The sequence below is a fragment of the Dromiciops gliroides genome, chromosome 5 (genome assembly GCF_019393635.1).
Source record: "Dromiciops gliroides isolate mDroGli1 chromosome 5, mDroGli1.pri, whole genome shotgun sequence".
NCBI lineage: Eukaryota > Metazoa > Chordata > Mammalia > Microbiotheria > Microbiotheriidae > Dromiciops > Dromiciops gliroides.
In genome coordinates this window covers 201,739,981-201,755,956 of record NC_057865.1, presented here as the reverse complement: position 1 = coordinate 201,755,956, position 15,976 = coordinate 201,739,981, and the positions used below count along the sequence as shown (strand labels likewise).

The window sequence follows — 15,976 nt, the reverse complement described above, 5'->3', positions numbered from 1 at the left end:
CCTTATGTGCCCTTCCTATGAAATACTAACTCCTCTCTGTCTCTATCACCTGGTCTATCCATCATGTCATCAACTAAGCTGGGGGGGGTGAAATTAATTGATTAGGGACATCCCAGTCAACCACACACACCCCTATACTATATGAAAAGTCCATTAGAATGGGAAATCCTGGTTTTCAGTCCCTTTTCTACCAATAGCTTGCTGCATGATGTTGGGCAAAGCTCTTCATCTACCTAGTAAAATGAGTACATTTGCCTAAATGATCTATAAGGTTTTCTATTCTGTTCTGTTCTGTTCTGTTCTATTCTATTCTATTCTATTCTATTCTATTCTATTCTATTCTATTCTATTCTATTCTATTCTATTCTATTCTATTCTATTCTATTCTATTCTATTCTATTCCGTTCTGTTCTGTTCTGTTCTGTTCTACTCCATCCTATTCTATCCTATTCTATTCTATTCTATTCTATTCTATTCTATTCTATTCTATTCTATTCTATTCTATTCTATTCTATTCTATTCTATTCTAGTAAGGTAGAGTTGAGACAATTCTAGACTAACTTAGCCTAGCCCATTCTTTTCTTACTTCCTAAATTAAGGGAAGACCCCTGAAAGAGCAAACAGAGACTATGCCTTTGGGTGGGATGGGCAGGATGGTGGGTGAGAACGAGAGTGCTCTAGTCTCCTTTTACTTTGTGAAATAGTGATTTTACTTACTGTAGGTGATGAAGAACTGGTACAAGAGGTCCTGTTTGATGCCGTGGTGACCGCCCCAATGGAAGCCTACTGGACAGCGTTAGCCCTTAACATATCTGAGTATGTTGTGGGAAGAGATGTGAAGATCCAAGCAAGAAGTTGGGGATATTCAGGTTCCCAAAACCAAGCATGCCTTAGAATTGGGCTTCCTACTTAACTGGTTGTTCAGAAAATTATACATCTCCTCTTGGCTCCTCCATTATGTAAAATGATAGAGGCAGTAGAGGGTGGAATTTTCTTCTACATAGCAGGCCGAGCAATTCTCTAGGATTTCAGGCCTCCAGACAAGGTTCTCAGGTGCAACCATCCCTACCCTTTAACAATGTTAAAAGGCACATTGCCCCCCCACAGACCACATGCCCAAACAACCTGTGGGTGATTCTATCTAAAAATAGAATCATACTCCTGAACCAATCATAAGAGTTCCTTTAGTCACAGGGCCCCAGAAAGGTCAATCTAAGCAGCCTAAAGAAGTTCCAAAAAAAATATGAAGGGCTCTTCAATAAGTTGTGAAGATGTCTTTGGCATGCCTTGGCACTCTAGGTTTCCTCAGAAAAATTTGACAATTTTGACCAGAGGAATAGTATCTGAAGATGGTGGTGGTAGCAGTACTAGAGAAAAGGAGGAAAATGGCTATCTGTGTGTGTGTGTGTGTGTGTGTGTGTGTGTGTGTGTGTGTGTGTGAATAGAGCTAGAAAGAGAGAGAGAGATTAAAGCAGATAGACAGAAGGCTGGACATAGAGAGTAGGAGAGTAGAGAATCCCTCCTGGTTCACCCTATATCACTTCTCCCAGTTTTCAGGCTGATAGGTTTTAATTTTACTCCTGCCCCAATACACTTCATTACCACCAGATGGTATTATTTGGTGCTTCTGCATATTGAGCAACCTTCCCCATAGAATTGCTTAAGGAGGCTGCAGAAACAAACTCATCTCCTTAATCCCTGAGGGTAAGAACTGGGCCATGTCAGAGATAATTGACATTGCAAGGACAATTACCAGTGCTTTCATGATGCCATATTATGACAGAAGGCAATGCCACCTTTGGAATAGCCCTAAACATCCCAAACATGTAGGGTTCTAGTGATAAAATCTTCTTAAAGACAGTGGTGTTGATTTACTTGGACCCATCAGTCTAGAAAGAAGTTGGCAAAACCTAAACAATATTAGACTTTAGTCAAAGAAGAATGTTGATTGAAATTAGAAGTGGTGGCTCTCAGACCTGGCACCATACTTCTTCCCCGTAGGGATTATTGTGGTAACATGAGAAATATTTTGAAAATGTGCTCTATTAGAAGGTGTTTTTACATTTTGGTAACAAGTCATTGCCTCTTCATCTTTCATTCGCCTAAAACCTGGAGTAGAGTATCCCATAATGAATTCCCTTGAATACTATCTCTTAAAGTCCCAACTCCCCAGCAGCCAAGTGAGCAGGGTAAGGAAGGGTAAGGGTAAGCTGTGGAAGAAAGTATAGAGAGTGAGTGGGATGAATAAGGAAGGCAAAGAATTTCATAAAAAAGCCTGGACCTACCTGAAGTAGTACTTAGTGTGGGCAGTTTGCAGTGTCAACTCTTTGGGAATGAAGCTTACCCAAAGAGCCTTCCCAAAAGTCAGATCTGGAGACTAAGAGTAAAAGAGATGGCCCAAAAAGGCATTCATGCCTGCACCATATTCTTTTCTGCCCACTTTCATAAACCAAGGAAGCAACAGCAACGACTGTGTCCCAGCTTCAAGAATTAACCTTTTTCCTTCCCTGGTTCTTCCACAGTAAATCTGAGGATGTGGTGGACATGGCCTTCCTGGGGACCCGGGCTGGCCTCATGAGAAGCAGCCTCTTTGTGAGCCCTGAGAGAGTCTCTAACAGGTGAGCTCGGTTGACCAACCTCAGAGATCAGAGAACTACAGAAGAGACCAAGACCTTGTTCCTAGGTTAAATAGGGGTGGTAACAAAAAGTGGACTTTGATTCAAGTCAGGATGAAGACTCTCCTTATGAACAAAGGAATAAGAACCTAAGAACCCTGTAACAGACATAGCTGGGAGGTGAAAATAACAAGGAGAGAAAGGAATGAGGAAGGTCATGTGTGGAAACAGTAAAGAGATTTTCCCTTTTGGGTCTAAGTGTATTTACCTCAAAGTGACAAGCTATGTGTTAAGAAGTCGAGGGCTGTGCCTAAGGGACAAACAGCATCCAAATGTCCTATTGATGTTCTAAGCCAAATGACCAAAAAGTTTTTAAAAGACTTTAATATTAGACTATGTGTCCCAATTGTTGGTTTGAAAAATATGGCCACCAAAGATGTAGGTCAAGGTCCTCTACTTCATTATTATGAACTATTCCCAGGCCCTGGAAGGGGAAATTTCTACAAAATCTTATGATCTGAGCTTTCTCAGAGTGTATCTTTCAAGCCCTGTGGTAATCATACAATCCCTTCTCCTAAGATATATCTGGAGGGGGCAGCTAGGTGGTGCAGTGGATAGAGCACCAGCCCTGGAGTCAGGAGGACCTGAGTTCAAATCTGGCCTCAGACACTTGACACTTACTAGCTGTGTGACCCTGGGCAAGTCACTTAACCCTCATTGCCCTGAAGGAAGAAAGGAAGGAAGGAAGGAAGGAAGGAAGGAAGGAAGGAAGAAAGAAAGAAAGAAAGAAAGAAAGAAAGAAAGAAAGAAAGAAAGAAAGAAAGAAAGAAAGAAAGAGAAAGAAAGAAAGAAGGAAAGGAAGAAGGAAAGGAAGAAGGAAAGGAAGAAGGAAAGGAAGAAAGAAATATATATATATATACACATACACATATATACATATACACATATATATGGAGCTTAGGGAGTTTTTTCTCTGGTCTAATGGACCTTTAAAGGATTCCCAGAACCCATCATCAGTGGATCATGTTGTGGGCTTAAGGATCAATGTCCTCCAAATGGCTTGAAGATTTAATAATGCCATTGTCCCAGTGGCTTTCCATGACTGTTGCCATAGTAATGAAAAGGTCCAAGTCAAATGTGGAGAGTGCTGTGGGAAACAGCACCACCTGGTGGCTTTGCATCAGAAACATGAGACCCATAAATTTTAGAGAATTTCAGGAGAAAGCAGTAAGATGGCTGTTAGGTCAATCTGACACTGTTTCCCTTCACTTCTATGGTCACTACACCCACCCCTATTTTTCCTTTTACTTTAGGATCCATTTAGCTATGGAGCTCCATTGCTAATATGCCCAAAGACAGAACTCACACTATCTAAGCAAAACTGAAGAGTCCTATATAACCAACTTTAGTTGTATCACACACTGACAACCTCACTCCTTCCTCCCATCTTGGTGAGAGATGATAAACAACAAAAGGGTGCTCTACTCTATAGCCTAATTGGAAAGGGAATAAATAACAGAGCAAGAATTCCTGGAGGAATTTCCTGACAGTGTGCCATTTTTGAGAATGAGATCGGAAAGTCAGCAACTGGTTTCTCTGGACCAGGTCTCAGTACAGTCGCTGAACTGCTGACTGCTCCAACCCTAATCTTCCCTTTCCCCTATCTCCAGCCCATCCTTTAACTTGACCCACAGTCATAGATCCTAGAATTTTTGAGCAGGGAGAGATCTGAGATATCATTTAATCCAACCCCTTCGTTTTATGGATGACGAAGCTAAAGTGGTGAAGGTTTTGTCCTGGATTCCTTTCCACTTCTGATCAAACTAGGAAGGGCACTGGGCAATCACTGAATAACTGAGGCCAAGCTGGATAGCTGCACAGGAATTGTGGATGTTATAAAGGGAGGTACATAAATTCTTGGTATTGCCAATTTTTTGCCACCATTGCTGTCCAAGGAAGGGATAAAATCTCGATGCTAAACTAAACTAACTATTCACCTAAACTATTTCTGAGGAAGCCTAAGCCCTTTCTGTCATGTGAGTTCATCATAAACTCTCATGCATCCATCTGGTAGCCTCTCCATAGACCTTTTTAAAAATCTCATGTCAATTTCTCTCTGCCTCTACACGGGACTATTAGGTTAGACTTCCCTGCTCTCATTTGGTATAGATGGGCAATTTTGAAGAAAGATCTCTAGCACAATATCTGATGAGAGAAGCAGAGATAGATAAAGAGACAAAACAGACAGATGGGGGAGAGAGAAAAAGAGACAGCAAGACAGAGAGAGAGGGAGAAGTTAACAAATTAACCACTATTTGAATTTATCATTGCCAGTGTTCCCCTCTATCAGTGTGGGAAACAGTGTTGAATATGTAATATCCAACATCAGGCAGTTCTAACCCAAGTTTCTTCAACTAATCCTTCAATGGAATGTGAGGATTAGAAGCCATGCCATATGAGAAACAGCTTTTAAAAGCTAACCATTGTTCAACCTAGGGAAGATGGGAAACTATCTTTGAATGTTTGAGGGGCCGTGATTTGGAATAGGAATTAGTTTGTTCTGCTTGGCCTCACAGGTATATAAAGGAGGAAATGTCAGTGTCCAAAAGCGGCTCAAGAGACAGTGGATTTCTCATCATTGGAGGTCTTTAATTAGAGGCCAGATGACCATTTGTCAGGAACATTGTAGAGGGGATTCTTATTCCAACAGAGGCTGGAATATAAATTCTCTTCTGTTTCTGAGATTCTATATGTATGAAGCTTTCCAATTTAAATATTTACCATATAGAATCCTAACTAAAATCCATCTAAGACCCTAAGAGATCCAACTAAGTAAATTCATCCCAGGATCATTTAACGATAAAAATAGGACAATAAAACAGATAAAAATGGAAATTTGAAAAGATTTTCATAACAAACTGTTTCCTTCAAATCTCAGAAGAAGGGGACAGCTAGATGGTGCAGTGGATAGAGCACGGGCCCTGGATTCAGGAGGACCTGAGTTCAAATCCGGCCTCAGACACTTAAGACTTACTAGCTGTGTGACCCTGGGCAAGTCACTTAACCCCAATTGCCTCACTAAAAAAAAAAAATCTCAGAAGAAGTTCTACCTTCCTCAAGAAGCCTTTCCTACCCCTCCTTAATCCTCCCTCTGAAATTATCCCTAATTTATCCTGTATATCACTCGCATGTTATCTTCACCATTAGACTATGAACAGCTTGGGAGCAGGGACTTTTTTTGTCTTTCTTTGTATTTCCAGCACTGAGCAAGGTCCCTGGCACATAATAGATGTTTCTTGATTGACTGATGAGAGACTCACAGATTTCTGAAAAGATGCTCTCATTGCAGGAAGTTCCTGACCCTAGAAGAAAAATCAAGCATCTTCACCATGGACCACTTCCCGCTTTGGTACCGACAGGCTGCAGAGCATCCAGAAGGTAGCTTTGTCTTCAGCATCCCTTCTGGTGGGGAAGCAGGTAACTCAGATCCTAGTACCACTATTAAGGGTGTGACCAGAGGATTTCTTCCTTTTTTCTTTTTTTTTTTTAATTCTTTTTTTTTTTTAAGTGAGGCAGTTGGGGTTAAGTGACTTGCCCAGGGTCACACAGCTAGTAAGTGTTAAGTGTCTGAGGCCGGATTTGAACTCAGGTACTCCTGACTCCAGGGCTGGTGCTCTATCCACTGCGCCATCTAGCTGCCCTTCCTTTTTTCTTATTCCACAGAAAGCATGAGAAAGTTAACAAACCCTAAGGGAAAGCATCTAGAATTCTTGGATCCTCTTCTCAACTCTGCTTTGGACACTTTATGATTTAACACAGATGATTCAACTCTGTACCATGCCTATTTTGTGGTTAGTTGTTATTGAGTTATTGCCATTTCCCTCTCCAGCTCATTTTGCAGATGAAGAACAAAGGCAAATAGGGTTAAGTGACTTACCCAGGGTCACACAGCTAGTACCAGTCTGAGGCCAAATTTGAACTCAGGAAGATGAGCTTCCCGACTTCAGGGCCTGCACTCTATGCACTATGGTGCCATCTAGTGGCCATAAAATGAAAAGATAATCATGCTCCCCCAGATCACAGTATCAAAGATTTAGGAAAGGAAGGCACCTTAGAGGTCATCTAGTCTAACTCCCTCGTTTCACAGAAGAAAAACGAAGACCCAGAGAGACTGAGTAAATTAATTGCTCAAGATCGCCTAGGGAATGAGGGGTAGAGCCAACATCTGAAGCAAGGTCTTCTTCAGGTCTTGCATTCTTTCCTCAACATCATTCTGCAAATGCCTAAAGCGATCATCTGGAAAGGCAGACGGCTTAGTGGAAAGCGCATGAGACTGTGGGTCAGGACACCTGGGCCAGCTCTACCACTGATGAGCTCAGGAACCTTAGCTTCCTAGGTCACGCTGACTGCCCTAGCCCCCAGTTTTCTCATCTGGAAAACAAGTGTGTTAAACTCAGTGATCTTACCAACCCTGAATACATGATCCTGTGAATCTAATTGTTAAGTAGGCTACCTAACCTAAGGAATATTAAGGACCCCGGCAAAGTCTACTGACAGAGGCAGAGTTGGACCTCCATAGCGTCAGTTCCTATATGTCAAGCAGTAGAGCAGTTTCTAGAGCTGGTAGATCACTGGTGCTCCCTTAGCCTGAGAAAATGACCAAAATCAGGGTATCCCCACAGTCAAAGCTGGAAGGGACTTCAGAGATCAAGTCTAATCCCCTTCTCTTACAGATAAGGAAATGGAGTCTATAGAGGTGAACTGACTTGCTTAAGGTCACACAGCTGGTTAGTAGGGCTGTATTTTTCTAACTGAGGATTCCTTGAAAAATTACCAGCAGTCACTCTGCTGATATCTCATTGTTGTGAGATATTCTTTCTTCTTATTCTCTCTCTCTCTCTCTCTCTCTCTCTCTCTCTCTCTCTCTCTCTCCTTAGTTCAACACTAATCACAGATGGCCAAAAAGTTCTTGGAATGAGGAAAGAGGCAGCTAGGAATCAGGACTGAAGTGTGCAGGGGCTAAGACTGAGGCAGGATGGATGGAATTAACCAAAGGAGCTTTTACAACTAATTTTGCACCAGCAAATGAATGAAAGTGGCTTGTCAGAGTCAGGGACAAGGAGGGAAAAACTACAATGCACCCTAGTTTGGATCTCTCCTACTAACCACTGCTACCGAGTTACTCTTCAAGTAACCCTAGGGGCAGTCAAAGGCAAAATGTTCAAGGATGTAATGATTGGAATGATGCCCCCTGCTGGAGACTACTGTAGGAAAGTTCCACCATGAGGAGAAGGCGTCTGAGGGCAAGCCATGTGGCTTTTCTTTGGCATCAGGAAGTGACGTTTGCTTGTGGGAGGAAGAAGGGGTGAGGCTGGCTCTCTTGCTCTCTTTCGCTAGGAGTAGAACTGTAGCTCCTCGAGATAGATAGATGAATCTAGGCCTTTCTCTCTCTCTCCACCAAATTCTTATTCTCCTTAATAAATGCTTAAAAGTCTAAACTCTTGCTAAAGCTTATAATTTATTGGTGACCACTCATTAGATATTTTAGATAGTATAGCTAGAATTTTAGCCTCTTACAAGGAGACAACACATGGAAGAGGCCCAGCTTCTAGGAGACTCCAGTTGGCCTCTTGGGCTAACTCAGGAATCTGAGACAGCAAGAAGTTACTCAGTCTTGCTATTTTTTTTTTTCAAAATAAAGTTGCTGTCTGGTGAAGGTGGTAGAGATTGTATATCAAAGAAATTCATAGCAATTTCATAGGAATTCCATTCATAGGTTAGGAAAAGTAGGTCTAAGACTACTTTGTACCAGTGGGGTCCCCACATGAGCCTCCCCACTTCTCTCTACCCCAAATCCCTTCTACCTTCAGATGTTCTGCACCTAAGTCTCCCTCTTCCCTCCCTTTGCCCTGCTCCATCCATCAAAAGTAAGGGTTGGGCTTACTAAATAAAAGAGTTTCTAATTGAAAAAAAAAAAGTAAGGGTTGGAACTAAGGACTCTTTCCCAGGTACGTCAAAGGATTCTTGGTCATATTGCCTCAATTCCCTATGAATTCCTCTTACTCCTTAAGGATCCCCTTTACTGTTCCTGAGTCAGAAGACCAACATTGTAACCATCCCCCTGGGGCAGCCTCCTATAATGTTGTGGAGGCTTCATGAGGAAAGGATGGTTCAAAATAGTGTCCCCTGGGGGTTTTCCTAGCCACAGCACTGGGTCTCTTACTCTCCCCTACCCCACCCCAGATGCTGTCCCCGAAACCAGCTCTCCACCTGCGCTTTGTCACCAGGACTCTGCCTGCTGACTGCCTGGGAAGCTTTTTGTGGCATTGAGGTAGGAGGGCAGGTGGGTGGGGAACTGAGCAGCAAGGAAAAGAGAATGAGGCTTGGCAACCCAAAAATGGGCCAGTGGGGAATGGCAAAGCTAAGAAGAGATTAATTCTCTCTTTACCTGGGTATTTGCACATCTCCATAACTCATGCACATGCATGTTCACTGTGGGACAGTGGAAAGAATGCCAAGACTTCAGAGCCTACCTTGGTCATTGGCAAGTTCTGTGACCCTGGGGCCTCAGTTTCTTCATCTGTAAAATGAGAGTTTGACTAGATGAACCCTAGAGTCTAAATCTGGTATACACTTACCTTGATAATAAATGCTTGTCGAATTCAGATCCAGAAAGAGGAAAAGATTAGCACGTACAAAAGAAAATTGCAGAGAGGAGCATGGCCCTAGGTTTGAAAGAGACATCCTCTGATGCCTCTGAACATCTAAACCATTGCTCTTTGCAATGGGGTGGGGCTGGGGAAGGGGCTTCTACTCTCATTGCACTATCTTTTGCTGCTGATGCTAAACACTCAGAAGGCTCTTGGGGGCCTTTTACTCTCCCTCCTTAATTCATCTCTTATCCCTCTCATCTGGGAAGCAGCAGCCCCACAACAGCATCAAGCACACCAATGTTTCAATAGTCACTTAAACACTTTCGGTACCTAAAAAATGATGGGCCCGGCTGGAGGACCTGAAATCCCCAAGATCCTTAGAGATAGCGTTTTCCCAGGAATTTCTTATTTTCTTCTTTTAACATATCCTAAATGGCTATGTCACGCAAAACATGTGTACACAGCTTGTTGTGAAAGGCAATTTAGGAACCACCAGGCCAAGGCCAGCTGATTTCAAAAATGCCACTTTCAGGATATACCATGGAATTCTATGGAATGAGCTCTTCATTAATGACAAGGTCCTGGATGGAGACCTTCTGCACCAACTTTGTTCATTGTGAGCTCCTAGAATCACAGTGTTTTAGATTACAAGGCTGTCTTTAGCTCATTAAAAATATTAATAATGATATTGATATTAAATAATAATTTGACATTTTTATGCCACCTTAAAGTATGCCTTTTTGAGCACTACAACCCCATTAAGTAGATACTACCTCTATCATTATCCTCACTTTATAGATAAAGAAATTCAGTCTCAGAGATTAAATGACTTGACTTGTTTGTCTTACACAGTTAGTTAATGTCAAGGGCAGGATTTGAACCCAGGTCTTCCTGATCCCGCTTTCAGAACTCTAACTAGAACACTCTCCTGCCTCCTCATAAGGTGATACATTGGGCAGTAGTCTAGCAACACAGAAGATGCAGTAAAATTGTGGTCCAACCTTCCTGTGTGCCACACTATAAAACCTATATTCAGCATAACAATAAAGATATCTTGGACCTGTTTGTTTTGGGCAACAATTGGATGCAACAAAATTTCCATATAACAAAAGAATCTTGGAGTTCCTTGGAATTCATCATATTCTGATCTGATGTGTAGACAAGAGATTATTAATTGCTTTGTAATGCCTGATGAAGACCATGGTCAACAGGAGACACACACACACACACACACACACACACACACACACACAGGTTTTCTGTGGCAATGAAGAGCTTGGAGTTATCACTTGAATTCTGCTCTTAAAAAAACATTGATAGAAACTTAGCAACCTAGCTTAATGATGAACAAAGATGTAGGGGAAAAAACAAGAAGAATCCCCATTCCTATCAACAAGGCTGGCAGGGAGACGATGGTATCAGGCTTCAAGTCAAGTTATAGGCATTATTGATTGGTTGTCATGTTCGTCATCTTCACTAGTGAACATTCATTGAGAACATTCTACTAATGTAGAATTCTATACAGCCTTCTTTTCAGCTGTTAAGATCTGAACCTGTCAAGAGAGATCAGTTCTGATTTCTTCCTATGGTTTGGACAGCATTGCATAACATTTGCACTTGATTTTAAAAGACATCATAGGTTCACCAACCACTAGGCCCTGGAGTATAGCAAGCAATCAAAGGAAACAGAGTCCTCAGGGCAGGACATATGCAGAGGATGGGGGACATCAGGAAACCTAAGCTGTGGCTCTGTTGAACTAACATGGAATGGGGGTGATGGGGAGGACTTGACTGATGTGTATACTTGAGTATATTTGATAGCTGGACTGAAGGACAACTTTAAAAACTCAGTGTTCCCCAAACCATCCCATGTTGTCCCAATATGGGTTTTAGACTCCAAACATGGGCATAGCGTTATATCCATCACTGAACCCGGAAGGAGCATGAAGTAGCAAAACATCTCAGGCCGACTTCAAACTTTCCCCCTCCTTCCCAGTTGCTGAAAACTTGACTAAGTGATGCCTTTGTGTTTCCCCAGGATCTGTGACGGTGAGCACCACTGTGGCTGTGACTGTGGACAAGAAGACAGCCATTGCTGCAGGTAGGAGCTGCCTTCATGAGGCCTACAAAGACGAGAGCCAAAGTCAACAGAGCATGTGGGGGGAGAGGGGCATGGCACACAAGGGAGCTGGCCAGAGTCTATGTGGTACATATTCTCTGGTTGCAGTTTCTAAGGTGGGAAAAGTCTCCAGGCTCCTTAGTGTAAGGGACTGAAATTTCCATGGAGAACTTAATGGTGTGTCCTGGAAATTATTGTCCTAATCCCCTGCTCCACCCTAATTCTTCTCCTTCTCTGGGCCTTAGACTTGTGTCTGGAGGATACTATGGAGAGCTCTGTAGGATTCTGGGTGGAACTGGGATACTGGAATTAGAATCCCACCTCTTTATCTGACTCCCTGGGTGCAAATCACTTTCCCTTCTCCTTAATTTGGTGCCTTTTTTAGCCACCTAATGAAAAGCTTTTTCAGACAGAGGAAAATGAATGAATGAATGAATGAATGAATGAATGAATGAATGAATGAATGAATGAAGCATTTATTATGCATTTATCATATTCAATGTAGGGCAGCTAGGCGGTGTAGTGAATAGAACACTGGTCTTGGAATCAGTAGGACTCATCTTCCTGAGTTCAAATCTAGCCTCAAACCCTTACTAGTTGTGTGATCCTGGGAAAGTCACTTAACCCTGTTTGCCTCAGTTTCCTCACCTGTAAAATGAACTGGAAAAGGAAATGGCAAACTAGTCCAGTATCTCTGCCAAGAAACCCCCAAATGGAGTCTCAGAGTTGGACTCTTTGTGAAATAACTGAACAACAACAATGTTCAATGTATTCTGCTAAAGGATACAAATTTTTTTTTAAAAATTAAACCCAAGACAGTCCCTTGTCTCAAGGAGCTCACATTCTAAGTGGGAAAGGAGGAGTAGGGAAGGGAAAGTGAACATATATAAGAGGTCCCATTCAAAGGCACTTTCTGTAATGCTATTTCCATTGATAAAAACTCTTACCTGTGCTTGATGTTAAACCATTTGACAATGCCAAGGGCTTTGGTGGCAAATACTTTCTTTTCCGGGTCTTCAGTAGTTGTGCCTGCTGAGAAGGCAGGGCCTTAGCTCCTGCCAAATTGTCATGTTTCACCTCTACCATAGCTGGCCGCAGGGGCTGGACTGGAAGCAGCAATGGTGGTCTGGGAGGTCTTGCTATCCACAGGGTTCTTGGGCTCAAGACCCTGTGCTGCACCCAATTGCATGGAGTAATCTATTTAATCTGGGCAGTAAATGAGCCTAACACTCATCAGAATTGGCTCAAAGACCTCAATCTCATTAGAATTGGCTCAAGGAAGGAATAACATACACACTCAATTGAGTGGAGTAATCTCTCTAACCCTGCAGGAAAATAGGAGGGAAAGGGGATAAAGAGAGAGGAGCAAAAGAAGGAAGGGCAGAGTGGGGGAGGGGACAGACAGAAGCAAATCCCTTTTGAAGAGGGATAAGATGAAAGAAGATGGATAATAGAATAAATATCATGGGAAAAGGAATAGGGTAGAAGGGAAACAGTTAACAATAGTAATCATGAAAAAGAGAAAAGGGAAAAAATCATACAAAAAATATTTATAGCAACTCTTTGTGGTGGATAAGAATTGAGAATCAAGGGAATGTCCATCAATTGAGGAATGACTGAAGAAGCTGTGGTATATGTTTGTACTGGAATGGTATTGTGCTATAGGAAATGACAAACAGGATGATCCCAGAAAATCCTGGAAAAACTCATGAACTGATGTATAGTGAAGTGAGCAGAACCAGGAGAACATTGTGCATAGTGACAGCAGTATTGTTCTGTGAGCAATTGTGAATGACTTAACTACTCTCAACAATACAATGATCTAAGACAATCCTAAGGAACTGATGATGAAGCATACTATCCACACCCATAGAAAAAACTGATAAAGATAGCACTTGTGGATTGTACATATATAACCTAGTTGCTGTCTTGTGGGGGGGGGGAGAAAGGGAGGGAGGGAGAAAAATTTGGAACTCTAAATCTTATGAAAATGAATGTTGAAAGACCCTGTGCTGCTTTCCTTTAGGTCTGAGTAGAGGTGACTGTTTCCAGAACTAGAAAATCCTGGATTCAGTAGGGTCCTGGGCACCTCATTCAACCCAGCCCTCCTGTTTCTCAGGAGAAGGAAACTGAGGCCCAGAGAGGTCAAGTAATGACTGTGATTACACAGCTAGTTGGCAATAGTCATTACTAGAAATCAGATGTCCTGACTTCCAGCCACTGCCCTGGCTACACCATGCCTACTAACCCACACCCTGCCCTACTGCTCTGAACACTGATCTGGCAGTCTCTCTGCAAGGACATAGACATCAAATCAAGTATCTAATGACATACTCAAGGAGGAGATGAGGGTCTTGCTACCTGAAGGTCAAACCTGATTTGTGGTCCAAATGCTGGAAGAGAAAGTGAAAACACCCTCTACAATTCTCTGTCATTTGTGGTTCTTTTTGGTGGGGGGCCTCCTGCCCCTCCTTTTTTTCCTTAATAGTATTTTACTTTATTTTTCCAATTACATGTGAAGATAGTTTTCAACATTGATTTCTGTAGGGATTTGAGTTCCAAATTTTTTTCCCTTTCTCCCTTTCCTCCCCAAGACAGCAAGCGATCCAATATAGGTTATACAGCCCAATCATGTTTAACATATTTTGTGTTTCTCTCTTGACTTAACCCCAGAAGTGATATGCTAAGGTTAGCACAGCAGCTTCACCATCTCTGAGTTCATAAAGAGTGCCCTAGACTACAGAACCTTGTGGGAATCAATGGAGTCCTGGCTGAGTAGGATAGAGAAAGAATCTTGCCAAGTACTCGGGTCTGGCAAGGGAGAAAGATTTGGTCACAGCAAAACTGTGTCACAGCCTTCATATAGCCAAGGTTAAATTACTCCCGAAGACAAGCTGGCATTGGCCCAGTGACTTAGGGAGTATCTTGCACTTTTTTCTGAAGAGGGATCAGGAAAGGGTAAGGAAGGCTTGACTAGCCTCCATGGTGGACATTCATCAAGCTGGAGGGCTTCTAGATGAAGGGAAGTTGAGAGTCAGTACTCTGTTCCTTGCTCCATCTGGGCTCATTCAGAGTTGTGAGTTAAGGGAACAGAGAGAGATGAAATCATCTAAGCCTAAAAAAGAGGTGCCAAATGTGCTGGATGACCACTTCTTTTCATGAGTCACAATCTTGAGCTGCTCTGTATCCTGGGATATGAAGAAGGGATGGCACAGCAAAGCACAGCAGAGGACTAGAAGGTTGATTCAGTGTCTCTGGACTGCCCCTCCCCACCTTTTCCCCCCTAAGCCATCACAAGCCAGTCCCACCTAATTCCCAGAACAGAATTTGACCTCAAAGGGCTCAGTTGCTCAGAGGTTGCCCCAACCTGCTCCTTCGAGCTGCTCCTTCCTCATCTCCCCTCAGTCTTCTGTGGTGCCTGAGAAGGAAAGGGTGTAAGATAGGCAGAGTCCTCCAGGGTCAGGCTTCTGCACTCTTCAAGTATTTGGGGATGTTTTATAACTCAGAACTGAAGACGAGCCATGGGAGGTTGCCATGGAAACAGTGTCCCTAGTCCCTCTGGTCTGACTCACTGCAGACAATCGCTCTTGACTCTAGGGTTCCTGGATGTGACAGGGGAAGGATCATGTGTTGGCCACTTTCAACTTATCTTTCCCCCCCCCACACACCCTGCCTTCTTACATTCTATCTTCCAGCCCATCGCTGCCTTCCTACTGCCTTTGGCTTTGTTCACTCCTTTGTTGGCCCAAGGACGGGAAGCACAGCGGGTCTGTCTGGAGTGGGAGAGGGTACCAAGGCCAGGGACAGGGGTACCTGCTTTGTGTGGAATTTCTGGGCTTGTGCAGATCCATTTTCAAGCCATCCTGTTCCCCTCTCTGGGCTCCAGTCTCCTCAACTGTAAAAAACAGAGTAGGGAGTCCCTAGCTCCTATGATCCCTAGCTCCAAGGAATGGCCCGTGCCCAGGCAATAACAGCAGTGTCACTCAGAAGTACAGAATGTGTTTGCTGTTATATCTACAGGTGTGTTTTCACACATACTCTTACATTGTGGCCCTATGACAACGTTGTTCAAGGGAAAGAACACTGGTCTTAGCATCTAAGACTTAAGTTGGAGCTCCAACTTTGGCACTTACTAACTTTGTGACCTTGGTGAAGGCCATTAACCCTCTCTATACCTCAGTTTCCTTATCTGTGAAATAAGACAATAGCCTCTGATGATGCTAATAGTCACCTTCACAGGGCTGTTATGAAAAGAGTACGGGGTCAGTAAATTGTGAATTTGAAAGTGCTATCAAGTGTGAGTCATCCTCTACCAGCAAATGAGCTGCATCGACTGGAAATTCTCCACATTTGGCCCCTGATTCTTGCCAAGATGGAGATGTGCTCCTCATCCTACCATATAGCAGTCTTCGGCTAGGTCTGGGGTTGCCTTTACGCATGCCTGGTCTGCACACTATAGGCACAATTTATACAGATTTGTGGAGTGTATGGGAAGTAACTGTTTTGCTTCTTCAGCAGGGCTCAGAGAAAGCTGCCCTTTAGAATCGTCTGATGCCATCTGGAATCATTACCAAGCAATAAGAGCAGGG

At 43.0% G+C, this 15,976-nt stretch overlaps 1 protein-coding gene across 1 annotated transcript in view; it reads left to right on the top strand.

Annotated features, from left to right (window-relative positions):
- Positions 1-15,976, top strand: part of CACNA2D4 (calcium voltage-gated channel auxiliary subunit alpha2delta 4) — a 174,946-nt gene that overhangs the window by 64,690 nt on the left and 94,280 nt on the right. The window contains exons 24-27 of the mRNA XM_043967622.1: positions 723-816; positions 2,523-2,618; positions 5,965-6,092; positions 11,307-11,369. Coding sequence (XP_043823557.1) covers positions 723-816; positions 2,523-2,618; positions 5,965-6,092; positions 11,307-11,369 — 381 coding nt within the window. The remainder of the gene's footprint in view (positions 1-722; positions 817-2,522; positions 2,619-5,964; positions 6,093-11,306; positions 11,370-15,976) is intronic.